Source organism: Electrona antarctica (assembly GCF_951216825.1).
Source record: "Electrona antarctica genome assembly, chromosome: 16".
In the NCBI taxonomy this organism is placed as follows: Eukaryota; Metazoa; Chordata; class Actinopteri; order Myctophiformes; family Myctophidae; genus Electrona; species Electrona antarctica.
The window spans coordinates 41,875,836-41,902,945 of NC_136797.1; the positions used below are offsets into that span (position 1 = coordinate 41,875,836).

General features: G+C 44.1%; 1 protein-coding gene across 1 annotated transcript in view; it reads right to left on the reverse strand.

Annotated features, from left to right (window-relative positions):
- znf462 (zinc finger protein 462) overlaps positions 1–27,110 on the reverse strand; it is a 77,800-nt gene that overhangs the window by 12,383 nt on the left and 38,307 nt on the right. The window contains exons 3-10 of the mRNA XM_079523596.1: positions 19,901–25,173; positions 18,648–18,788; positions 16,584–16,963; positions 13,795–13,913; positions 10,783–10,989; positions 4,269–4,551; positions 3,595–3,734; positions 3,191–3,417 (exon numbers count right to left, since the gene is read on the reverse strand). Of these exons, the coding sequence (XP_079379722.1) occupies positions 3,191–3,417; positions 3,595–3,734; positions 4,269–4,551; positions 10,783–10,989; positions 13,795–13,913; positions 16,584–16,963; positions 18,648–18,788; positions 19,901–25,173 (6,770 nt within the window). The remainder of the gene's footprint in view (positions 1–3,190; positions 3,418–3,594; positions 3,735–4,268; positions 4,552–10,782; positions 10,990–13,794; positions 13,914–16,583; positions 16,964–18,647; positions 18,789–19,900; positions 25,174–27,110) is intronic.

Below are 27,110 nucleotides of genomic sequence, written 5' to 3' on the forward strand. Positions count from 1 at the left end.
CTCCTCCAAGGAAAACAAACAAATGAACGGAGCTGAACGTGAATCCCCCCCACCGCCCACCCCTTTTTTCCCTCACTGTATATGTTTCTTTTCCCTTTTTCCCTCCTTTATGATGAATTCCTGTTCTGTCTATAGAAGTGTCTATTTGTACGTCTCTAAATGTTTTGATGATTTGAACATGGTGGACCCTATTGGAAACAAGTGTAATGCTTAATTGGGTCGTCCACTCACAGTTAACAGCCTTTGTATTGAGTTTGTGCTTGAAATGTACTGTAATTCTGCAAACTGTTAATACATTCTTCAATCAATCAATCAATCAATATTCAGAAAGGTCTCACTGGGTATCTGACCCAAATCCATTTAATTGGCCAACCATAACTGATTTCACTGTATCTTTTGGTGCTTTTCCAACACATAGTCCTGTCACGGCTCTACCCTTCTAGTTTTTCAAGGTAGTAACGCGTACGTATTTCTTTTTTGCATCCATCGTGTCCAACTATCTACAAACATCCGTACGTACGACGTACGTACACCTTTTCCAATACGTATGATGAAATGCTTTCTATAGTGTGACCCATAGTCGAATATGCATAATAACAACTGCACTCTGTAAAAGTGGTTATGCCAATTATTTCTCTGTTTTTACTGACTATATTGCCGTCCTTCTGTTGAGCTTCAAATGTGCATCTGTGCGTCTCTCCATAAAAAAAATTCTGTCTGAAAGATGTAGGAATCTGTTGTCACACGAGTCACATGAGCAGGGACGCATGGAATTACATAAGATAAGAACTGTAAGTAGTTGTTTATTGCCTTGTCATTCTCTAAAGCCTCATCTATATCACCCAGCTAAAGCACTTATTTAACCACTCAAGTCGCTCTGGACTCTATACTAGTAGCCTGGAATGGCCTAGAAACCCACCACATCTGCATACTGGGCCCTGTTTTTTTTTCTCGCACTGGCTGATTCGTCTGGTTTCCAGTCTACTATACTAGTATATTACTATTTTTGCCCTACATTTGCTGAAAACAGCCGATCTACGACCTTACAACGCGCAACGGATCGGCTATTTTCTGCAAACGTTTTCCCCCCAAAATAGGCATGCTGTTCAAGCGGTTAATGAGATACATACTGTACATATAGTTGATTTCAAAATATAATGTCTTTATGCCACTTATTATACACAACACAAATTATTATTTGTATGCAACGTATGAATTTCAAACCAAACCCCTCAGGACAAGCATGACAATGACAAACTCACAATTTCACCGGTAATTCTCTGCATAAAATAAAGTATACAGACAGAAAACTGTAGCTTTTCCCCCCCATTTCATTAAAAACAGCAGGCGCAACCGTTTTAAGTATAATGTATACTTCAACCTTCCGAAAATGTCGGATGCCCTCTCCTGGCGTCTCCTGCATTATCTCCATTAAGGGATTGTGGGAGATGAAACGCATTCTCTTTCTGGCTGCGTTCGGAATTGATGAGCTTTAAGCAGTGTGATCTGTATGCACCCGGTGTACCGCCCGCTGCACTCTTTTTCCTTTTCTTTTCATCATCATCATGGCGCTACAAGAAGTATGATTTGGGTTTATAATAACTCTAACGGCATGTTATCTTGTCATTCGGAGCCAAATCTGTGACGTGAAATGCAACTGATTGTTTCTTTTTTCTTTTTACACATTTTCGGGTTCTACTCCCCAACGGTTAGGCCTAAGTGAACGTCTCTAGAATGCATTTACTAAAAGGAGAAATCCATGCCAAAACACATGAATACCCTGAATCAGTTTATAATCCAGTCCCAACATACATGTTGGCCTTGAATTGTTTTATAGATGCCCTCTGTCCATTTTCCCCACCCATCCCACAGTAAAATGCAGTTCCAATGGAGCTAGTTGTTTTCATGCTAATGTGGGTATTTTAGTAGCTCCAAACATTTTTCTTTCTTTCTTTTTTTTAAAATCACGATTCGTCTATTAAAACACTTAGGCCGCTATCATTTATTGAAAAATTAGGATCTAATTCACGCCAGCATTTTTTTAATTTTAGCTCTTATTTTGAAAAGCCGCCATTTCCGGTCCATGAGCCAGGGCCGGTCCTGAGCAATCTGGCGCCCCAAGCAGGATTTTTTGCGGCGCCCCCCTCTGTCCCAAAAATTGAGGAGACACTGTGGAGGCACTGGGGGGACAGTGGGGACACTGTGGAGGCACTGGGGGTCCATTGGGGAGGCACTGTGGGGACACTGGGGAGGCTCTGTGGAGGCACTGGCGGGACACTGGCACTGGGGAGACACTGGGGAGGTACTGGGGAGGCACTGGGGAGGCACTGGGGGGGCACTGGGGGGACACTGGGCAGACAGAGTTGGGACAGAGTAAAAAAATAATAATAATAAAAAAATTGGCGCCCCTCCCCCATGGCGCTCGAAGCCGCTGCTTCGTCGGCCTGTAGGAAGAACCGGGCCTGCCATGAGCAGTATGTCTTAACCTAGGAAACTACATGGAGCGGACAGGCCTTGTTTACCATCTGAAGGCAGACCGGAGCTCTGCAGAGCTCCAGATCATCATATCTGTGCCGTCAAAGAAACGCTGTTTTGACCAAAATGCCATCTGGGACAAGGAATAGGAGATACAGGCGATTGAAAGAAATGGATAGAATGGATTATTATGACGACGACGATTTAAGATGGGCGATCCAGTGCTGTGCTAACAACACAGCTAGCTAACCGGCTAACGTGAGTAGCATTATGGCTCGAGCAATCGAACGCGCCATAAAAGCGCAATTGCCGTAGGCCGTCGCCAATGGCGTTAAGCGTCAGTATCAAAATTAGGCTTCAATTGACTTTAATCGTCGGCAATGGCGCGGAAACGGTTAATAGAGTCACTGTTTGTCACACCCAGCAGTAGAGTTTTAACTAAGACAACACGCTCCATTCTAACTTCATTTTGGGAGGGAGGGGTGGGGAAAATGGAGAACAGGGGCATCTATGAAACAATTCAAGGTCAACGTGTATGTTGGGACAGGATTATAGGCGGATTCAGGGAGTACATGTGTTTTGATCTGGATTTCTCCATAAAAAAAAAAAAACATTTACTAGAGTTTGTGACAAAATAATAACTACATTGTATCCACCAGTGAAAAAGCAACGCTTTAGGACATGGTCGCCGTCGAGGGCCAGTGAGCGCACTGACCTTGTGCTCCAGGCGGAGGTGCTCCTCCAGCTGTGCGTTGTGGCTGCTGTCGTAGTAGCACAGCTGGCACTGGTAGGGCCTGAGCTGGGCGTGCTTGTTCTGGACGTGCTGCTGCAGCGCCTGGTCGCTGGAGCACGTGAACGTGCACGTGTGACAGCGGAACACCAGGCCCTGGAGGTGGCGCGACAGCTTGGAGCGGCAAACCTCCAGCGGCGCGACTCGCTCCTCTGAGGGGAAGAGAGGGGGGGGGGGGGGGGGGGTATGAGACACAGACCGAGTAGGAAAAAAAATTAACATTAGGGAGGACCAATTATATGAAGGTAGGTTGCAAAGTGGTCCTAACGTGATCATGCTACATAACATTTGCGGCGGTCAGGTAAAGATCTGAAGATGTGCGGTGTTACCTCTGTGCAGGACGATGTGGTCGATCATGTTGCTCTTGTGCTGGGTGTGGTAGAGGCAGAGGGGACAGCGCAGGTCTTTAGGACCCTCCTCTGGGGCGATGACGTTGTGACCCGCCTCCACGTGCATGCTGAACGTATTCCTGACGCACGCACAGTCACACAAACACACACGTCATTTCCTTCACTACGTGTGGTCAATCACTTCATTGAGCACGTGCATATACTCTTTTGATAATGTCCAGTACATTTCTTGATGCAAATTTAATGAAAGATTATATCAAAAAAAACTTTTATTTAGTTGAAAAAGTTACACCGTGACCCCTTGATATTATAATGGAAACCAATGGCCCAATATGGAGTCATATGTCATAGACATGAAGTTCAAAATCCACATGGGAGCCGAACATTGAACATCCATTCTTACTTAGCAGGTGAAGAAGGGGCAGTCTTTACACTTGAACATTCATTCTTACTTGTAGCAGGTGAAGAAGGAGCAGTCTTTACACTTGAACATTCATTCTTACTTGTAGCAGGTGAAGAAGGGGCAGTCTTTACACTTAAACATTCATTCTTACTTGTAGCAGGTGAAGAGGCAGTCTTTACACTTAAACATTCATTCTTACTTGTAGCAGGTGAAGAAGGAGCAGTCTTTACACTTGAACATTCATTCTTACTTGTAGCAGGTGAAGAAGGAGCAATCTTTACACTTGAACAGCTTCTTGCCACCGTGGCGGTCGCGGTAGTGCCGCCGGAGGCTCTGCATGTAACCGGAGCTGAACTCGCAGAACTCGCAGGTCAGGATGCCGTCCGGACGTCCGTCCGCGCCTGTCGAACCGCCGCCGCTTGGTGGCATCGGACCAGCGTTACCGCGGGAGGAGTTCATGTGACTGCTGCGGGAGGCCAGCTGGTAGTGGTTGAGCTGCTGGCGAACGTCGGCCGGCTCCAGGTATGATGGGTCTGTGATGACACAAAATGTTGATCAGACCAGTGGTGGAAAAAGTACTACATTTTTTTACTTAAAGGGGAAAACCACCCATTTTCAACATTTTACTATGTCATTAATGTACCTTAGAGCTGTTGTGTGCAAATAATAAAAAAGTTCCCCCATTCTGTGTTTCCTAGAACTGTAATTATGAAAAAAATCATTAACATGGTGAAACACATCTTGATGACATCATCAAGATGTGTTTCACCATGTTAATGATTTTTTTCAGACCTAGTTCTAGGAAACACAGAATGGGGGAACTTTTTTATTATTTCCACACAACAGCTCTAAGGTACATTAATGACATAGTAAAATGTTGAAAACGAGTGGAATGCCCCTTTAAGTGAAAGTACCAATACTGCAATATAGAAGTACTCCGTTACAAGTAAAAGTCCGGAATTCAAAAATAAATGATCAAAAGTATTGACATCAAAATGTACTTAAAGTACGAAAACACACAACGTTTGAAAAAAAGTTCCTCAACACCTTAGTGCATTGCGAGTAAATAAATGGGGGTCCGTACACTTTTCCGACCAGTCATTGGTCTGACATGCAGAAAACGACCGGATTAAGGTTGGCGACCGGATTAAGGTTGGCGAACATGCATTAAGGTTGAAGACCGGATTAAGGTTGGCGAACATGCATTAAGGTTGGCGACCGGATTAAGGTTGGCGAACATGCATTAAGGTTGAAGACCGGATTAAGGTTGGCGAACATGCATTAAGGTTGAAGACCGGATTAAGGTTGGCGAACATGCATTAAGGTTGAAGACCGGATTAAGGTTGGCGAACATGCATTAAGGTTGGCGACCGGATTAAGGTTGGCGAACATGCATTAAGGTTGAAGACCGGATTAAGGTTGGCGAACATGCATTAAGGTTGGCGAACATGCGCTGCTCCGTGCTTGCAGTTATGTTAGGGTTTGAGGTAGGTTGTATTTGTCGGACCAATGACTGGTTACTGCACCCAATAAATGTGTGTTTGGTGGTTTTGTCGCAGGATTTTGTAAAATACATTAAAATCAACAGGAGCTGCTCAAACAGGAATGTCCTGTTTTTTTTATTGATTGAAGAGTTTATTACTAGACAGAATGTAAAAACAGTACAGTCAAACACAGAGTCCAAAAGGGATAACACCAAAAAAGGTCCTTGCAGTCTTGTTTCCATTTAGGCCCTATGCAATCAATTCATAGATACTGTATGACAAGAATAATAACAAAATTCAATATCATCACAGGGAAAATAACACACTCTATGTACAGGGAGGTGAAAAAGGAAGGGGGTGGTCATTTCCTCGCCCTTGGGCCGGCTGAAAGGTGGATTTTCAGGCCTGTTTTAAAATATTTTTTAACTTTTTTTATAGTACAGTGGTCCGGCTGATGACAATTAATAAGATAGAGATGTCTCCTATTCTTACACACAATATGTCATGTCATGTTCACAAAAACATGAACGTCACCAACAAAGGTAATCTGTTTTAATTGATCCATTTGTAACTACAAATTATAACGTACACACAGAGGGATTAAGTATAATAGAGTACCAGACACAAGGATATTTACTAGGTGGACATGCAGAAGGGGGTTTCAAATTTGGGGTTCTGGGGACGCCTGGGGACACCCAGGGGTCCTTGAGGGGCTTCCGGGGGTTCCCAGCTAAATTAGTTTAACCATTTTAACCCCATATACATCTGCGATTTGAAAACATGTGATCTACAAGATCACAGAGTGTCACATCTTGAAATAAAATTGAAACATTTTGAATATTTCTTGATTGGGTGTCCTTGACATGAAAACGACTACACTACAGAACTCTTGCTTGACGCTATGTCACTGGATTATTGGGAGCTCTGTCTGCCCCTCGCCCCCCCCCCCCCCCCCCCACCCCTCAGTCTATAATATCAGTGAACAAGCTCCTCTTCTTGTCCCAGTTTGAGCCTCCACCACATCAATAAATAAAGCCCGGTGATGCTAATAGAAAGTTTATCCATGTGAAAAAATGCCTCATTCAGCACCGGGAGAGAGCGTGAGGTGGCCAAGAGAGAGAAAATCCCCACACTTTCTCTTTTGACTCTTATTTTAAATGCTTGTGATCCAGTTTTCTCAATATTTTTTGCATAAGGGGCAGATTTCACATGAATCAAACAATGCCACAGTTGATTCATGCTGGCAATAAATTCTCCATTTTCCAAGGGGTTTTGTGGTGATAAGTCTTCCTGGAGCGACTGAGGCCGGTCGATGCTGTCGAGAGATATAATATTAACATCAGTGTGCAAAAACGAATAGAGGAAACCTCTGTTAGAAAGTGGACGAGACGGGGCACGATGGCACAGTCAGTAGTGCTGTCGCCTCACAGCTAGAAGGTCCTGGGTTTGATTCCCGCTGGGGACGCTGTGTGACGGCGTGTTCCCTCCTCCGCGTCATACGTGCCCATACCCTAGGTGGGGTTGGCAAAAGGGCCGTGGAGTTTGCATGTTCTCCCCGTGTCCGCTAGGGTAGGCTCACAAAAAAACATGCAGTAATCCTGGTCTCTAAACTACCTCCCCCTGGCCAGCCGGAGCGCCTGATGGAGGGGAAAGGAACTGGTCGGAATAATGTGTTCCTTCCACGCGCGACGTCCAGCTGGGGAAACTCTCCCCTGTCAGGTGAAAAGAAGCAGCTTGGACTACTGCGTAGAAGGAAGCATGAGGTCAGTCCGCTGCACCCCCAGGTTGGCAGAGGAAGTGTAGCGCCCAGGATTACATTAGATAATTGACACTGGGTGAAAAAAATGGGTTGCAAAAAAGAAAGAAAGTGGACGAGACAAAAGGACAAAAGCTAAAAGTCTTAAAGGACCACTTCACCACTTTTCAACATCTCTTCATATAATTGGTCCTCACTAATGTTCATGATAAAACACCACCATTTTTTTCCTACTCAGTCTGTGTCTCATAGGAGGGCTTTGGGAAGTTCGGACACCCGTCCACCAGTGACATCATCATTAGGCAGATTTTTTTTTAAACAAGATTTGTTTTAAAATATATTTAGATTTGTATTATCGTGAGAACGATGGCTTCAACTTTTGCATTGCAACTTTTCAGGAAAAGAAAGCCTGCCGTTTCTATTAGCTTGGATTCACCATCGATGATGTCACTGGTGGACGGGTTTCTGAACTGCCCAAAGCCTTCCTATGAGACACAGACTGAGTAGGAAAAAATGGTGGTATTTTATCATGAACATTAGTTAGGACCAATTATAGGAAGAGAAGTTGAAAAGTGGTGAAGTGGTCCTTTAAAGCTGCAGTCCAAATAGGATGCCCCAAGTCCTTTCCGGGATTCGAGCGCAGGTCTCCCGAGCAGGTCAAAGAATTTCTAACACTTGTGCTAAGATAGACAGAACTGTCTTAGCACAAAACATCATCATTGATGTTCATTGTTTAGTCTTACAATGCCATTGGTCATGATATTTGCATATAAATACCTCCCCACAGAGGCAGAAATTCACACAACTTCGAAATCTCTGGAATTTTTAATTTATTATTATTATAAATGTGCATACTAATAATATATATTTCTTAACATACCGTAATTTCCTCTGCAAAGTCCTAGTAGTACAACGTAGTAGTAAGGTTGCAATCTCTTTTTTTTTAAAGTAGAAATATATTCAGGTCTTATTGTGATTTATTATGATTCTTGAGGACTATGTATTTTATTACTGCCTAAATTGTAAATTGTATTGAGACACTCTCGTAGAGTACAGATAAGTTCAAATTGAATTCATTAAAATAAGTCCTGGATTGCAGATTCAATAATTAGTAAGTAATTTCCCTAAGCACTCGATTATCAGCAAAGGGTTGTTTGAAAAAGTCAAGGTTGTCAGGCAAACATTATCATATTTTAATGAATAAAGATAATTCTGAAGAAGGCCAGCAAGCCAAGGTCAATAAAAAATAAAACTTCACATGCAGCCAGAGCATGCCTCACCCTTTTCCTCAATTTAATGAATGAAGATAAACACAGTAAAATAAATCAAATCAAGTGATCCTTCATAGTGCAATTTCTAGAAATCCATTGGTATACCTAACTTAAACTTAGTCTGAATAGAATACTTGCAACCCTGCAGCTTCTGTGACACCAAACTATAATGCTTTAAAGTTGCCATAGCTAACTTTGCAAAAATAGATATTTGATATTCTCTGGCCTATCTCAATGCTTCGTTTGTCTCCGTAGGACCTGACCGACATCGGTTGTTTGGTGCACCGAGGAATGCTGCTCTGTGTGCTTCTCCTCCTCCTGGGAAGATTCCACAGCTCCAGCAGAGCTAGGTCAGGGGTTCTCAACCCGTGGGTCGCGACCCCTCGGGGCGTCGCCAAATTATTTTAGGGGGTCCCCAAATTATTTAAAAAAAAAAAAAAAAAAGATAAAAAAAAAAAAAAAAAAAGAAGGTTTTTCAAAAATAGCAGACCTACAAGCTCGTAGCATGCCACTCGGTGGCGCGCTATGAGCTTGTAGATCTGCTATTTTTAAATAGCTAAATTATAACAATGCTTAAAACACCAAAAGGGGTTCCCGCCCAAAATGGTTTAAGGTTATTGTAGCAGTCAATTTATATTGGGGGTCGGGAGGGGGCGGGGCGGGGGTCCCGAGACATTGCCAAAGCATTGATCTACAACAGCAGCTTAGCTGCTGTAGCACCAAAGAACCAGTGGGGTAGAGTAACTAAGTATATCAAGTACTTAAGTAACACTTTGAGGAATTTACTGTGTTTCCAATTTTCTCTTCAGAAGCAAATATTGTACTTTTAGTCCATTGCAATTTAGTTACAAGACTTACCCGTTATGACAGCAAAGACTGTTATAATCTGTTTGTCCACAATTACCAAAAACTATGACTTCATGAAAATGTAAATTTGTGTCACTATGCTGTACTCTTGAGACTGTGGCTCAAGAGGTAGAGCAGGTCGTCCAATGATCCATGGGTCGGCGGTTCGAATCCCGGCTCCTCCTGTCTACATGTCGAAGTGTCCTTGGGCAAGACACTGAACCCCAGATTGCTCCTGATGTGCTGGTTGGTATCATATCGGTGTATGAATGTGTGTGTGAATGGGTGAATGTAATGCACAATCTATGTAAAGCACCTTGGATAAAGGCGCTATATAAATGCACCATTTAGGCGTGAAACCTATTATAAACAGGATAACTGGGAGCGCTCGCAGAAGTGTGAAATTAACAGATACTAATACTTGAGGTTACACTGTCTGTCGTGTTATGCATGCATGCATGTTTCATCCATAATTGAAACAGAATTGGCTTCTGTTATATACCTACCTTGAATATTCTAAATGGTAAATGGTGCATTTATATAGCGCCTTTATCCAAGGCGCTTTACATAGATTGTGCATTACATTCACCCATTCACACACACATTCATACACCGATTGCGGCGGAAGCCATGCAAGGTACCAACCAGCACATCGGGAGCAATTTGGGGTTCAGTGTCTTGCCCAAGGACACTTCGACATGTAGACAGGAGGAGCCGGGAATCGAACCGCCGACCCATGGATCATTGGACGACCTGCTCTACCTCCTGAGCCACAGCCGCCCATATTCTAGTCAAATACACCGATAAGTATACATGAGCACTATATAGTTCCAGAAAGAAAATAGGCTAATCAGAATAAACACAAAATTGCTACTTAAAGGGATAGTTCAGATGTTTTTAACTTAAGCTGTATGAAATACTTGCCATTAATATAGTGGTTGCAACTGTATTAATTGATTGCCCGAGTCCCGTGGTGGGAGTTCTGCTCTGGTTTTGGTGAATATTAAGTAGTTCGGGTAATCTTTTGGGGGGCACTGGGGCCACGCAGTAAAAGTAAATTAATTCGTATTTTGTAGTGATATGGACACAAAAAGCATAGTTCCGTGTGATAGAGGGGTAAAAAATGAACGCAAGTTGGCCTGAGCCGTGGCTCAGCGGTCCAGGCACCTTGGCCGGTAGCCCGAGTCTGGCAGTGTGCCGCGTGTTCGACTCCCGATCCCGACGGCCTTTACTGCATGTCACTCCCCCATTTCCTGTCAGCCTACTGTCTGGTAGGTTGAGAACCACTGCAGTGTACTGTACATAACATCATACTGTTGTACGTCCCCTGGGATGTGCAGTGAGACAGCACTGCTTTAGAGATGTGTCGTTACAGAGTGACATCATTATAGGGTATATCTATCTTACCATCTGGGGCCAAGGCGGGAGCCTGCTCTGTGTCACTGGCGGGTCTGGAGGGCCGGAGGAGGCTGCCGTGTGCCGCCGCAGACTGACTGGCAGCCCTCAGCTTGGGGAGGGTCAGGGTCTCGCCGTGGTCCCTGAGGGAGTGCTCCTTCAGCTGGCTGATGGTCATGGACGAGAACGGACAGGACAGGCACTTGTACGTGTGCTCTCCTGAAAGGAAGAAGAAGAATATAGAATTAGAAAAGAATACTTACTATTTTTTACTTTAATTTTTATCCCATGATTTAGCAACCCAGTTTTTTCATCCAGTGCCAATTATCTAATGTAATCCTGGGCGCTTCACTTCCTCTGCCAACCTGGGGGGGCAGCGGACTGACCTCATGCCTCCTTCTATGCATGAGGAGTCCAAGCTGCTTCTTTTCACCTGACAGGGGGGAATTTCCCTGGCCGGACGTAGCTCGTGGAAGGAAGACGTTATTCCGACCAGTTCCTTTACCCTCCATCAGGCGCCTCGGCTGGCCAGGGGAGGTAGTTTTAGAGACCAGGATTACTGCATGTTTTTGTGAGTGTACCTACCCTAGACTCTAGGGTAGGTACACTCACAAAAACACTCACAAAGGCCCTTTCGCCAACCCTGCCTCGGGTATGGGGACTGACGACGCGGAGGAGGGAACACGCCCCCAGCGGGAATCAAACCCAGGGCCTTCTAGCTGTGAGGCGACAGCACTACCGACTGTGCCACCGTGCCCCTCTTTATTGGCAGTTTAACCCATTCATTAAGACCTGAGACTAGATCCTGCAAATGTCTTTGTAAATCCTGACGGTTTTCTGAAATGTTTCCATATCGGCGGTGCTCAAACTCTTTCATGTGAAAGACCCCCGCCGGCCGACCCCCACCTGAAAATGTTTTGTACCAGGGACCCCCAGAAGTAAAGATTTGAGATTTGAAAAACATTTGTTGTGAAAGAATATATATTCAAAATTTCAAATATTTGCGCCACATTTTCACGATTTAAAAACAATAGCAGATCTACAGGCTCGTAGCGCGGCTATGAGCCTGTAGATCTGCAATTGTTCAACAGTTAAAGTTGGTTAAAGTGGTTAAAAGCTAAGGCGACACAGATGTATTCCAGTCTTCCAGGTCTTAAAAAAAATCACAACAGTGTCAACGTTTAGCCCAGGCGGTGGCGTAACCGTCTGGGCACCCGACTGGTAATCCAGTCGCAGTGTGCCGCGGGTTCGACTCCCGAGCCCGACACGGCCTTTACTGCATGTCTTCCCCATCTCTCTCCCGTTTCCTGTCAGCCTACTGTCTGTCCCTTCAAAAGACCAATAAAAGGCGTAAGCCGCAAAAAAATATCTTAAAAAAAAACAAAAAAAAAACAGTGTTAACGTTTAGAAAATGGATTATAGACAAAACAAAGTCGAAGCTTGTGGTTCACTTTTAGACATGGAACACACGACAAACTGCAAAAACAAGAAGCTAGCACACCAAATGAGTTTAGAAGAAACCTATAAATGATGCTAACAAAATGGTGCATTGTGTTTTAGGTAGGGTTGCATCAATTATCTTCTTAGAGATAGAGATGATAACTATTTTTGATTAAACAAATAATCGAGAAGCAGCTTTTTTATTTTATTTTTAACTTTTTAAATAGTCTTCAATGAAAAGATTTTGAAAATCAATTACTTTTTTAATAATCAATTAAATAATTTAGTTCGAATAACTGTTGCCCCTAGTTCAAAACATTTTGTTATTCATAAGTAAAAGTAAGACAACTGATCATAACTCCAACGATGCTTGCTGAATTAGGCTGCGCCTCGTTCCGAATCCTGACCACATCACTGTCGTCCTGTAATAATTGCTTATAACTTTCCAATCAATCAATCAATCAATCAACCAATTAATGCCATTGTTGTCAATAAGATATTGTCCTTGATGCTGTTGTACCAGTTCAACTTGGACTGATGTTCCACTGAACACAAGAACAAGTCCAGGCAAGAACCAGAACCACGGGCTACAACAAATTAAAAATCTGCCTCATTCTCCAATTTTCTATTTCGGCAGCACAAATATATGCGAGTAGGGCAACCAAATCGTCAGCGACGTCCCAGTTATTCCCACAGCATACAAAACAGTTACCGGCGTAACACAAAGGCAGAGATTCATGGAGTGTGGTGTTTTCAACAGACAAACAATCAAATTGAATACTAAGAAAGACACCGGCCTCCACTTTCCAAACATAATCACTATTCTAAATAGATTTTTTGGTTTGTGTCCATTATTCACAGCATCCGTCAAATTTGACTGGTATTTCTTGTATGCTCCTCTTGGCACAAAGATGAGAACATTCTTTACATTTTGAAAGAAGGTCCTCCTCTATTGTTATTTTTAATGAGAGGCTATTGTGCTACTCTGGTGTTGCAGCATCTGTCAGCCTTCAGAATAGATTTCTGCTGCCTGGCCTCTTCAAAACAAACATGACAGCGCTACAGGTATATGTTCCACTTTGTGCCAGGATGGACGTTTTCTTAAGCAACAAACCTGGGGTACTGTCCCTATTTTGTCATTCGGTCATAATTACAGGCCAAATTGTTCAAAAACGTACACCACATTGTGAGCTTGTAAATCTAAAGCTCGGAAATAAAGCATGGGTACGGTTATGCAGTGGTGTAAAGTAAGTAAGTAGTAGTTACTTTGTAGATGTTGGTTATTATTACAAAACATACATTAACCACTTCAGCCCTACATACATTTCGGCCATTTGAAAATAGCAGATCTTCAAGCTTGCGATGCGACGCATTGGGAGCTTGTAGACCTGCTAATTTCAAAAGAGTTTTTATACATTTGAAAACTTGAAATGGGACATTCTGCATCATGAGTACTTGGTACTTTAAGTACATTACAGCCTTTTATTTGTAACAAGAGTATTTCTACATTGCACTATTGATACTTTTACTTCAGTAAAACATGCAAGTACTTTTCCCACCATTGGGTGCATTTGTTTTATTTACCTGCGTGTGCCTTGTGCAGGTGGCTCTTCAGGCGGCTCAGGTAGGACGACTTAAAGGGACACAGCTTACATTTGAACGGCTTGTGGTGCCCGTGATGAGACTGAACGTGTCTGTCCAGGCTGGAAACAACACAAAACACACAAGGTGTGCATTGGGTATAAAAATAGACAGATAAGAGGCGATAGGGGGATAAAAGAAAAACAGAACAAAGACAGGACAAAGAGGTTCAGATAAGGTAAAGAGAATACGGAACAAGTGAGATGGGATGGAAACAGAAGAGATGCTCAGACGAAGCAGAGAGACAGACAAACAGAGACAGGGAGTAGAGCTAGATCGTGATATATCAGTTTAGCAGATATATCGGCCATTATTTGACTTCTTTGACGACATTGGTATGGGCAATTTTGCACCACTTTAAACATCCCTATTTCGGCCCAGGCGGTGGCGTAACCGTCTGGGCACCCGACTGGTAATCCAGTCGCAGTGTGCCGCGGGTTCGACTCCCGAGCCCGACACGGCCTTTACTGCATGTCTTCCCCCATCTCTCTCCCGTTTCCTGTCAGCCTACTGTCTGTCCCTTCAAAAACCAATAAAAAGGCGTAAGCCGCAAAAAAATATCTTAAAAAAAAAAAAAAAAAAACATCCCTATTTCAGATATTTCATGATATTATAGGTGAAACAATCTTCCAAAGATGTTAGAAAATAGCAGAGCTAACAGTAGCAAAGAAAAAAAAGAAAAGACTCTGGTAACCTGGAATGTACAATCATATCAAGATGGTGGTGTACTTGTTTGTCTTTCTTTTTTTTCTTTTTTTTTTTCCTGTTTTTCCGTTTCCGTTTGTTTAACCCATTTTGGACTGAGGTCGATTAAAAAAAAGTCTTCTAAATCCTAACATTTTTGAGAAAAACCCATGTTTATGTCAGTTGTGCTCAACCTTTTTCATGTCAAGGACCCCCAGAATTATCTCTATAGAGGGTATGCATGTGACATCATCATCATACCCGGAAGTTATGTGGGAACGCCTACTGAGTGGCAAAAAACGACTTTCTGACCTTGACAGCCCATACATCCAAAAAGAAAAGTCCTATTTGATTGCTTTAAATGACTTTAACAACATTAAATTCACTTTGTTGCTCACTTTACCACTCGAATTGCCACTCAATCTGCCATTCACTTCATGCATGCGCATGCCCTCTATTGGGCCACGGACCCCCATCTCAAAATATGTTGTTCCAGGGGCCCCCCCAGAAGCAAATATTTTAGTTAAAAATGTTCTCTCTGAAATATATATTCAAAGATTTGCGCCACATTTTCACGACTTTTCAAAAATAGCATACCTACAAGCTTGTAGCGCGCCACTCGGTGGCGCGCTACGAGCTTGTAGATCTGCTAGCTAAAGTATAACATAATGCTTTAAAACACCAAAAGGGGTTCCCGCCCAAAATGGGTTAATGTAATGTCTGTTTGTATTGTGATACTTGTTGTTTATCTATGTTGTGCTAAAAGAAAATGGGTGGTTCTATAATATGCATTGTATATTACAACTGAACAAATGTGAAATTTCAGAGCCTCAATTAAAAAACATTGGAAAAAAAGAAGACAAGCTACAAGAGATCTGAGCTGTCAGATCGGTCAAAAAGAATCGGTAATCAGTGAATCTAGGATAGTGGCTTTCAAGGTGGGGTCCAGGGACCCTCTGGATTCCTTCGGTCTGCATGTAACTCTGAAAAAATGATGTGGGTCATTGGAAATTTGAGAACCACTGGTCTAGGACTTTCCGAATTCTGGATAAGCGTTGGGACTCGAACCTTGGGTCAGGCTCTAACAGAGAGATTCACTAATGTCCCACAGCATCAGCTTTGATGGTCTCTCCAGCAGGACATCTAGCACCATCTGAGCACTTGATTCTGTTTATCTCTCAACAAGCAGCAGCAGCAGCAACACATTTCCAATGACTACAAAACAGGGAACCCGCGGGGTGGTGAACTCATCTACCCACAATCCCCCCCGGGAAGAATGAATGTGTGTGAGTGCCTGCAGGGATTGCGGTGTTTTTTTTTAATGCCAACCTCATAGGTGGGCATGAGAATAACGGCTTCTTTCTAGGTCAGGGCACATACAGAACAGAGGGATTACACCAGGGAGCTGAGAGAAGATGAGGGCTGTCTCTGTCTCTCTCTCTCTCTCTGATGAATAAAACAAATTATACCATCAGATATCTGTCTCACTAGAATGTTTGTTCCTACGTCTGCCTGTCTCATAGGACTGCTTCTCAAACATTTCTATGTCAAGGTTTTCCGACTTTATATCAGCATTTTTCAAGATTTTAAAAAAGTGCAAGCGGAGTGCATCCAAGGATGACATTTTACACTACAGTGTAAACGTTACACCGAGTTCTACCAAGGCCACATGTTGCACTTAACGTCTTGTCTGGTCTTTAAAGCTGCGATCCATACAATACATGTCCTGCCCAGGATTCAAACCCACGTCGTCCATACGAGGGCCGCAATGTCTACTGCCGAACCAAGAGGGAACGTCCACTCGGACAGGGGAGATATTGCTTCTTCTGCAGTCCAAAATAGGGATGTGAAATTGAAAGTGGTATAAAATAATAATCAGCTGTATAATTGCCAATAGCGATGACGCCAAATAGCCTAAGTAAAATAAGGACCGACATAATGGCAAGACCAATATTTCAGTCCAGCTCTAAAGATGCATGGTCATCATTTTGACCATGCATGCATACCAACTGTAAATAAAAACAACCGTTACACTCATCTCAACGTACTTGTGTCGGAACGGGGAGATGAACTGGCAGTACTGGCAGCTGTACTTGTCCTCCTTGCTGAACAGGGCCATGGCCGAGTGGCTCCTCTCGTGGGATCGGAGGCCCTGCATGGACATGAACACCCGGTCACACTGGCCACACGGGTGGCCCCCGGACGTCAGGCGCTGCTTCAGCTGGCCCCCCGCCGCCGAGACGGCTGCTCTCGCCGCGGCCACCAGAGCCGCCGCTCTGCTACTGCCAGCCGTTCGGGGGGCTCCCATTGAGCCCTCAGGTGGGTCTGTTGTGGTGGAGGTGGTCTCTAAGCATTCGGGTACTTCTGCTTCTCCGTTAGTCATGCTGTCCTCTGCTGGGAGGGACAGGGCCAGCTCACTGGACTCCTGCTGCAACGGGAAGGAGAAGAGACAGGGCTGTCACCATTACACATTTAAGTAGACGATACATTGTCACACAAATAATTGCGATTAACGATTTCATTGTTTTTTTGCATTGGACATTGGAACTTTACAATTTGTAGCCGTTTAGGCTTCGTAATCACAAATTGCACAGGACAGATATGACGAATAACATACAAAGAAATCACTGACACATAATGTTTTCTTTCCAAAAAATGTGCAAAGTAGCGGAAATAGTTGATCTACAATAGTTTATCTGTAAGCTTGTTGTAAGATCGGTTTGCTAGATTAATCCCGGACTGACAGACAGACCCACAGACAGACCCATTTCTAGACGGTTCTTAATAATTCCCTGCAATAATAACTGGCTGCCTCTAATGAAATTAAATTATACAATGGAGGTTTTAAAATAATATATGTAAGTAAAGATTGAATTAAACATAAACTTTCCTACTCTATTTAAATGAGTCCCTGGTTAAATGTAGATAGCTATTATCCTTGATTAAACTCCTGTCTTCCCTACTACCCTAAACATTGGCAGACTTGCAGATGACAAAGCAGTGCTTTCGTCATCTGTAATAGTGCAGGCTAGTTCTTGTAGCCATCACAAACAAACAGTCTTTTTTTATGTCCTCCAGGAAGCCTATTTTTTTATGTGGCTGGACCTGACCCTGCACTTCTTACAGACATAAATAAGATATAGCGTCTATGAGGCCAGCCCTCCCATTCTGGCAATGTTCCTAAAATCCAACATCAGCGTGTGACTTCCTTCTCACTTTCAGTATTATGACATTTTTTGGACTTTTTTTCAACTCAAAGCACCACTTGAGAATACAGGTGAACAACACAGGTGGTTATCAACACATTGTCTGCTATTGACGTATAAGTGTTTTAATAGCCATCTGCTGTCTGCAATTGATGTATGCGGTTAATATTGCTTTATATGGATCTGAAACGGCACCGCTAAAAAACGACTTTTTGCCCTGAGCCGGTTACTAGGCAACGCCTTGTTGTCCCCTGTACGCACGGAGCGTGCACTGCTCACACATGCGTAGACTACTGTTATAAATAGGAACAAATCAAATATTTATTTATTTATTTATTTTTAAATTTCAAACTTAGTTCATGTTCACTGAGCTTAGTTAGAAATGTGTCTACTAGCGAGGCTCAACATTCTTCAGCATTTGTGGAAAGCAAAGCAACACTTCCGCCACTTCCGCTGATAGTCTTTTCAGCGTAGGTCTTGCCCAGGGTGACTATGTTGAGGTATTTTATTCTACTTGTAATGTTGTATTTCTACATTGCAGTATTGATACTTTTTTAACGGGTCCACTTGGGTGGGGGTGCATACTTAGTTTAGACTAGTCATTGGTTAGACATGGGTTAAGGTTAGGTTTAGGTGTGCTGCACCGTGGGAGGTTAGGTTTAGGGTGAGGGTTTGAGATGGGTTGTAGTTGTAGGACTAATGACTGGTCTAACCAATGACTAGTCTAAACCAAAAACTGTCTAAACTAAGTACTGCACCCGTCTAAACTAAGTACTGCACCCCGTCCACTTGCGTCAATTTATACATTATTAAATGAACACAGAGGATTTTACAGTATAGATTGAGGTACAAGAGATAAAAAGGAAATAATATTAGTATAAAGGCTCTATCAAACTTGTGTTTCACCTTGACGTGTCCCTGTTTGACCTCTCCGTACTGGACATGCTTCCTCAGGTGGTTGCAGATGGCTCTGAGGGTCTGGTGAACCTCCACGCAGAAGTTACAGCGGAAACCTACGGGCGTTCTGTTTGTAGTAGTTTCACTCTCCTGTTAACAGAAAGGCGAAGGAGACAAACACATGGTTATATATGCAACACTTAAAGGGGAAAACCACCCATTTTCAACATTTTACTATGTCATTAATATACCTTAGAGCTGTTGTGTGGAAATAATAAAAAAGTCCCCCCCATTCTGTGTTTCCTAGAACTGTAAGTATGAAAAACATTAACATGGTGAAACACATCTTGATGACATCATCAAGATGTGTTTCACCATGTTAATGATTTTTTTCAGACCTCTAGTTCTAGTAAACACAGAATGGGGGGGACTTTTTTATTATTTCCACACAACAGCTCTAAGGTATATTAATGACATAGTAAAATGTTGAAAATGAGTGGAATGCCCCTTTAAGCACACTTTAAAGATGAAGTGATGAGACACCCCCCCCCCCCCCAAAAAAAATGAACATCAGGTACTATGAATAAACTAGGAGGACGTTTCTTTTTTTGGGGGGGGGGGGGGTCAAAAAAGGTGGCCACACGCACCAGATATACCTGGTTTTCACCTTAGCACCACCCACCTTGAGCTTAAGCCGCGCCCACTGTGTGTTGTATGATAATTGGGTAGGGGTTATGATGTCACAAAAATGGTGTAGTTCTTCTCATATACACAACATTTCTGATCATGGAATATGAACCAGTCGTGGAAAGAAACTAAGTACATTTACTTAAGTACTGTTTTGAGGTACCTTACTTGAGTAATTCCAATTTCCAATACTTTTACTTTTACTCCACTACATCTCATAGACAAGTATTGTGCTCTTACTCCACTACATTTATTTGAAAACTTTATTTACTAGTTGAATATAGATGGATTGAATATTTTTACAAAACATACATTAAACACTTCAGCCCCATATACATTTCAGCCCTTTGAAAATAGCCAATCTACAAGCTTGTATATCTGCTATTTTCATAAGATTTTAATACATTTGAATGGGACATTTTGCATAATGAGTACTTTTACTTTTGGTACTTTAAGTACATTTTGAATTCTGGACTTTTACCAGTATCTCTATATTGTAGTATTGATATTTTTACTTAAGTAAAGAATTTGAGTACTTTTCCCAACACTTGTATGAACTTCTGCATCTAACTAACCTTGTCGGACTTGGCGTCGGGCGGCAGGTCTGTGGTCTTCTGCTTCCTCCTCCGCTCTTGCCGCGTGGCCCTCTTCTCGAAGTCCTCTATGTGGTTCATCAGATGGATGGCGAGCACCGGCAGGTCCAGGAACGTCAGCTCACAGTGAGAACACTGGTACGACTCCGAAGAGCACAGGTCCTCCTCCTCCTCCCCGGGGGGCCCGACCGACACCGCAAAGTCTCTCTTCAGGTCTTTGCCGTGCTGGTCGTTGTAGTGCATGGAGAGCAGCTCGGCCGTGCTGAAGGACAGCCGGTAGCATTTCAGACACTTGAACGGCAACCACTCGCCGTCGCCGCCATCTTCCTTGGACCGAATTTGGGCCTTCACGTCGTCCTTGTCATCCTCCTCCTCCTCCGGTTCTTTAGCGTAGATCACGGTGAAGTAGCGGCCCAGCTTGCTAGCATGCTGCTTCTTGGGGAAGACGCCCGGGTGGCGTTTGATGTAGTGCGAGACGATGCTCTTGCGGCTGAAGGCCTGGAAACTGCAAAGGGAACACTTTTTCCTCTCCACGGCCAGACGCAGCTCTTCGCTCATCTCGGAGCCGTCCCCTTCCGTCGACGAGGGCACCGTCACTTTGACGATGGGCGTGTCCGTCATCGTCTTGGAGGCGGCCAAACAGTGGGTGTAGTAGGCGTCGATGTCATGCCGCTTCTGGTAGTGTGCCGCCAGGCCTTTGCGTATGGGGTTTGTGTATGGACACAGGGCACACTTGAAGACGTTGTTTTTGCCTTCGGGCTGAGCGCGCACATTGTTGTGCTTGATGCGGTAGTGGCGCGCGATGCCTTTCCTAGTGGAGCAGAAGTATTTGCACAGCTGACAGTTGAAAATAGTGTGTTTCTCTGTCTTGTTGACGGGGAACTGGGAGAGGGCGTGTTCAAAGTCTGATAGGACCTGGGGTGCCGCCGACGACACACTCGTTGAACTGCATTCCCCTACTGCATCTGAGTCTTTACTGAAGGAGAAATGTGCGTGACTGAAGATATCGGTGGCTGGTTGATTGTGATATTTTTCGTAGTGGATTTTGAGTTTCTCCATTGTCCCATGTGTGTAGGGACAAATTTTGCATCTGTACGCTCCGTAGCCCTGCCGTTGCGTTTTGCACTTGTCGTCTCCTTCGTTTAGATCTGGGATCTGCTCTATGTCATCTGCAAAGTCCTCTGCAGTGACTTTCACCAACGGGTGTCGTTTCTGATAGTGAGTAAGGACCCCGTGGATCCGAGAATTCACATATGGACAGTGACGGCACTTATAAACGGAACTGGGGTTGATGTCGGCCTCCTGTGCGAAATCTGCAGCTTTTACCTTCATGCCGGGATGCTTCTTCCCATAGTGTGTAAGGAGGCCATGAAGGCTGTTGTATTCAGACAAACAAACAGTACACTGATATGCGTTGTTGGAAATGGACAGACGTGAATGCGAGTGGTGGGAGACACTTTCTTGGGGTGGGGTAGCGATGACCAGCGCTCCATCGTCTTCAACAAACTGGAAATTGAACGTCGAATGCTCTTTGGCCATTGGCTGCGTCAGCTTTTCAGGTGGCCTATTGCCTTTGATAATATCCAAAAGTATAGATTCATCCCCTTTGATGACCCACGGGTGAACTGCTTGGTAGTGACTAGTGATATCCCATATGGTACAGGCCTCAAAAGCACAGTCTCTGCAGCGGTAGTGTTTAGTGTCTAAGCTGCCCTCTTGCTGGGTCGTTTCGGGTCCAGCCCATAGCTTACTGGCCATGTATGTGTAGTCTACGTTGTGCTCAGGATGGCGTCTTTGGTAATGCAGCAGCAGACCCTGGGGTTCCGCGTGGTTATAGATGCACCACTCACAATGATAACCAGCCTCTAGGATGCCATCCTGGAAGGCCCAATGTAAAATAGTCATTGCCGTGGCCTTCACAGTGGGATGATCCTTCTTCAGATGTTTCTTCAGGGCATAGACATAGGGGGAGGCGTAGGAACAGTGTCTGCACTTTAACGAGCGGAGACTCGCAGAGTTCTCAGGGTCTGGGGGCGCTGCCGGTGTCACGACTCCGACAGACGACACATTTGCCGATTGTCCCATCTGAGCACGCTCACGCTGACTCCGAACAACCGCCGTGTGGCGCCGTACGAGATCTGCGTTAGCTTTGGTGTCCTTATGTTTCTTCTGGTAGTGAATGAGTACTCCTTTTACGGTACGGTTGCCATAGTCACAGTGCTGGCAAAAGAACAGCATCTCAGCCTCTCCCTTGTCTCCACTTCCAGTTTTGGGACTTGAGCTACTAGATGCATCATGTCCATTATTGTGGAATTGCTTCAGGAACTGTTTGGGAGTTGCGATCTGCAGTTCGTCCATTAGTTTCATCAGCCCAGGAGTGGGAGCGCCGTGTTTGATGTATTTTGCCGTCACCTTTACTTCTGGGTGTCTCTTCTGATAATGGACCAGCACGCCCACCACAGACCTGTTACTGTACACGCAGTGTTTACAGTAGAAGATGTCCTCGTCAGATCCATACAACGAGGAGGTGGCGGAGGGCTTCGGTGGCGTGGCAACGCTGAGGTTGAAAGCAGAGTTGGCGGCAGGTTGTGAGCTATCTACCGAGATGACCTTCATGGTTTTTTGTATGCGGAAATAAGACGCCTTTTGCTCTGGATGTTTCTTCTGGTAGTGGACCAAAACGGAGTGCATGTTTGGGCTGGAGAAGGAACACACGTCGCAGTCGTAGATCACAACGTTTCCAGCCACCGCCTCTTTCAGAGCTTCTGTCTCAGCAACGGTGGCTTCGGGGGTTTTGGAGGTGCTTTTCGGTGCCGGACTAGAAGAGGACCTTGGGGTGGAGGTGGTGGAATTGAAATTCTTGGGACCAGAGTTCAATATTTCCCTCAGTGTTTGAGATTCTCCGCCCTTCTGAGTTTGCTCCACCACATAACTGGAGAAGATCATGGCATTGTTAATTTTTACAGTGGGATGCATTCTTTGGTAATGAGGCATTAGGCTCCTGACATTGGGGCTTGTGTATGAGCAGAAGCGACACATGTACACCAGGTTTGGCTGATTAAAGTTGAGGACATTGCTGGCTTCGGGGTGGTGTTCCATATAGTGTTCGTGTAAATCATTATAATTTGAGTACTCAATGTAGCACTCGAGGCAGCGGAAGACGGCGCTCTGATCCTCAGGATCTAGAATGTATTTAAAGCTGAATTTGATGTACGGGTGCATTCTCTGGTAATGGGTGCTGACACTGCGGGCTGACTTGTTGTGGTAATCACAGTGTTTACAGTAGAAGCGTGCTATTCCAGGTTGATCTGTGTAGTCTGCGTTCTCCTGGAAGGTGTCCCTGCTGTCTTGGTTATTCTGGTCGTGGAGGTCATTAGGGTCAGCGGACACGTTTTCACTGTCATCTGAGAGTGTCAGAGTGATGGGAATGTTTCTAGATTTAGACTTGGGGTTGCTTTTCCTTTTGCCTATTCTGCCACTCTCGTGAGAGTTGACGGCTCCTCTTACTTTAAGTTGCTGTGCGTTGTAACGGCTTTTACTGCTATGGCTGCTCGCGTCGTCATCGAGACCGGTGTGATTCTCTGCCCCATCTTCCTCATCCATGTCATCTAGGTTTATTATCATATCCTGTTGGCTTTGGCTGATCTTGCTCTGAAGGTTGCTTGCAATCTCATCAATTCTAGTTCGTTTCTTAACTGAAGACAAATCCAAAGGCAAGTCATTGATGGACTTCCTTGCTCTTTTCCCTGCCACAAGGGGCTTTTTGGTGGCAAGACCAAGAATGGAGGTTTGGGTTTTTTGTAGAAAGATTGGGGAACTGTCCTCTTCGGTGTCTGGCTGGTCAGTCCCTTGGCCTTCAAAGACTGTGGTCTGGAGGTCATCACAGTACGAGTGCTTATGCTGCTGGTGAACCCTCAGGCCCTTTAGCGAGGTGGTGGAGAAGCTGCACAGCGTGCAGCGGTGAGGATTCTGATTTAAATCATTAAATGCGGTGCACGCTCTTTTCCCATTGACTCTGGCGCCTACACTCCTTCCGTTTACCGGGTCTGCTGCTGCAGCGTCGTCCTGTGGCTCTGGGCTATCACTTGTCAGGTCCATAGTGTCCACGTCCGAGGAGTTGTGGCTCTGCTTGTGTGTACCTAGTTTGAGTGGGCTGGTACATATGAACGGGCACTGATCGCATTTATACACCGTGGTTTTGCCAGACAGGTGGATGTTCTCGATATGCCGGGAGATGCTCCGTCGGTGCATGGTAACGAAGGAACAGAAGGGGCACTGGAAGCGATTCATGTACTTTCTGAACGGTATCCCTTTGGTCTCCAGTAATTTGTTACTCTCGTCGTCAGTCAAAAGCTCCTTGACGTCGGCCGACAGCGTTCCAGTATAGCTGGGGTCATCTATGTCACCTAGATCCTCGTCATTCTCTTCCAAGCTGCTCTGCGAGTCCTCGTCGTTGAGCATGCTGGCGTCCACCTCGCTGGCAGCATCGGAGACATTTGACACGGCGGAAAACCTCTTGGACAAAATGGAGGAGCCAGTGCGGTTTGGTGTTGGTGTTGCAGCAGAGATGTGTGCGTGCAACAAGGTCGGGATGTCGGCAGGTGGCTTCCCCGAGTCGTGTTCTGGCGTCTGTACTGTGGATCCCTCATTTGCGCTCACATCATTAGGTGTCATGTTTGACCTCGACGGGCTTCTGGAAGAGGAGGGCGAATTTGGTTTGGAGGAGCTTGTGCTCGCCTCGCCGTCCAACTCTTCGCTACAGGAAACTATCTTCACTTTGTCTCCATGCTCCTTCACCACATGATCAGTCCAGCTATCCCTCCGATTAGTCTGATAGTCACACCATTCACAGGCAAATGTTCCCTTGAGGAATTCACTGGATGCCTCCATTCCCTCTTCTGCCTCAGCCTGTGCTGAAGCATCCTCCGTACCTTCAGAGGTCATTTTGTAATGATATAGTTGGTGTTTCATGATTCTTGATTTGCGTGGGGACTTATATGTGCAAAACTGACAGCAGTACACTTTAGAACCGTCATTGTGCATTACGATAGTGTAACTGGGGTTCTTAGATGCCTGGGGGACGGAGCAGTTGCTGATATCCGAATCTTCCTGTATATTATGCACCTTTTTGTTGTGATTCCTCAAGATGGATTTTGATCTGAAGTAACGGACACAGAACTTACACTGGTAAAACCGGAGGGATTCAGCCGTTTGTTTTTGTAATGTCTGACTGGAACTTTCATGGGAGTTGGGACCTGAAAGAAAGGGAAAAAAAAGAAAAGCAGAAAAAAAGTGTGTGTTAGTGTTGTTGATAACAAGAAGTATTACAAAAGCAAAACAAAAAACAATTGTACGGCAGTGTACTATTTGGCCTGTAGAGTACACCTTCCCTCTGTCACTGATCGAGACGTCCAATTCTAGGCTAAATAGAAGGAGACTTTTTTATTTAAGAAGAAGTAGTGAAAATAGCCGATCTACAAGCTCACAACGCGGCGGCACGTTGTGAGCACGTCGTATCGACGTGCTCTTTGCTTTGAGCTTGTAGATCGGCTATTTTTGGTGAAATTTCCCCCCAGAATAGGCATAGGCATGCCATTCATGCGTTCACTAACAAGCCTATGATGCTCACCAACACGGCATATGCGTGCTATGATGAGTGTCCGTATGGGATTGTGAATATAATTGTTAATTATAATGAGAAGTCTGATGGTTTACAAATATACTACAAATACTACAAAAACATAATTTTGTTGCTCATACTGTAGTAGGAGGTATGTCACTATTGACTTAAATACAAAGAACATAAATCTCAGTGTAAGTAGCTCTGTCTGGATAAGAACATCTGCTAAATGTCTAAATTGTCATTATAATTGACAATTCAAGTACTGTATCAAGCCACAACAGCATGATAACTTCCCACGTGTCTCCACACACAAGTACATTTTAATCGTACCAAAGAACAAACTCAGATGGGAGGGGGAAAAAAAGGCAAATGGAAGTGATCATATACAGTATATACAGTACGCACAGTTGGTGAATGAGTTTTATGTACGTCCATTGTTGCCCCAATTATTAAATGAATTGCTCCACTTCTTCTGTAGTGACTTTGGCTTTTTGTTCTCACATGTAGTGCATCATTGCTGTAACCCAGGGGTTCTCAACGTTTTTGGCCGGGGACCCCCGGAAATGCTTTGGCAATGTCTCGGGACCCCCGCCCCGCCCCCTCCCGACCCCCAATATAAATTGACTGCTACAATAACCTTAAACCATTTTGGGCGGGAACCCCTTTTGGTGTTTTAAGCATTGTTATAATTTAGCTATTGAAAAATAGCAGATCTACAAGCTCATAGCGCGCCACCGAGTGGCGCGCTACGAGCTTGTAGATCTGCTATTTTTGAAAAATCGTGAAAATAAAATTTAAAAAAAAATCTTTTTTTTTTCTTTTTTTTTAAAATAATTTGGGGACCCCCTAAAATAATTTGGCGAACCCCTGCTGTAACCAACTTTGAAACTCAGGTGACAGTTTGGTCAAAATTAAATTGAAAGCACTGTAGGCACTTGGGAACAACAGTAAGCGTCCTCAGGTGGGAAAAAGTCAGATGAACCAGTATTCTAGAGTCTGTACCGATATTGAGTACTGACCCAATTCGTCTGTAACAACTTTGTTGTGGCCTTTCATCCGAACATGAAGCACAATCAAGTGATCATGAAACTTCCCTTTCCCGTTCATGAATAGTCACATTTCGGAACATAGCCTAATTGAAAGTAACGTTTGAACACCCACGCCTCCCAGTGTGCTACGGCAGGCCGTGTCCAATATTATAAATCAGACAAAAGACCAAGACAATAAATGACTTTGGTTTGTCTTGCAGTTGACTGTGAAAATACCCTACAAGGTCTCCAATTGTCCCTTTGTTTCTTGATTCCATGATTCGTTCTGCCTTTAGGTCATTGCACACAGCCGGAGGTTAACCAATGCCTTTTTTGTATGAATGATCAATCATGGCTACTGACTTTTCTTTTATGTTTGTTTGTTTCTCTCTTTATCTTCCTTTTTTCTTTACTATTATTAGTATTATAACCTATGTCTGAAGTTAGCTGAATAAACATACGTTTTACTCTTACAGTATCTACTAGTAAGTAGATACTGTAAGAGTTTACAGCTCTTTTTTTCTTTCATCTTAAGATGAAA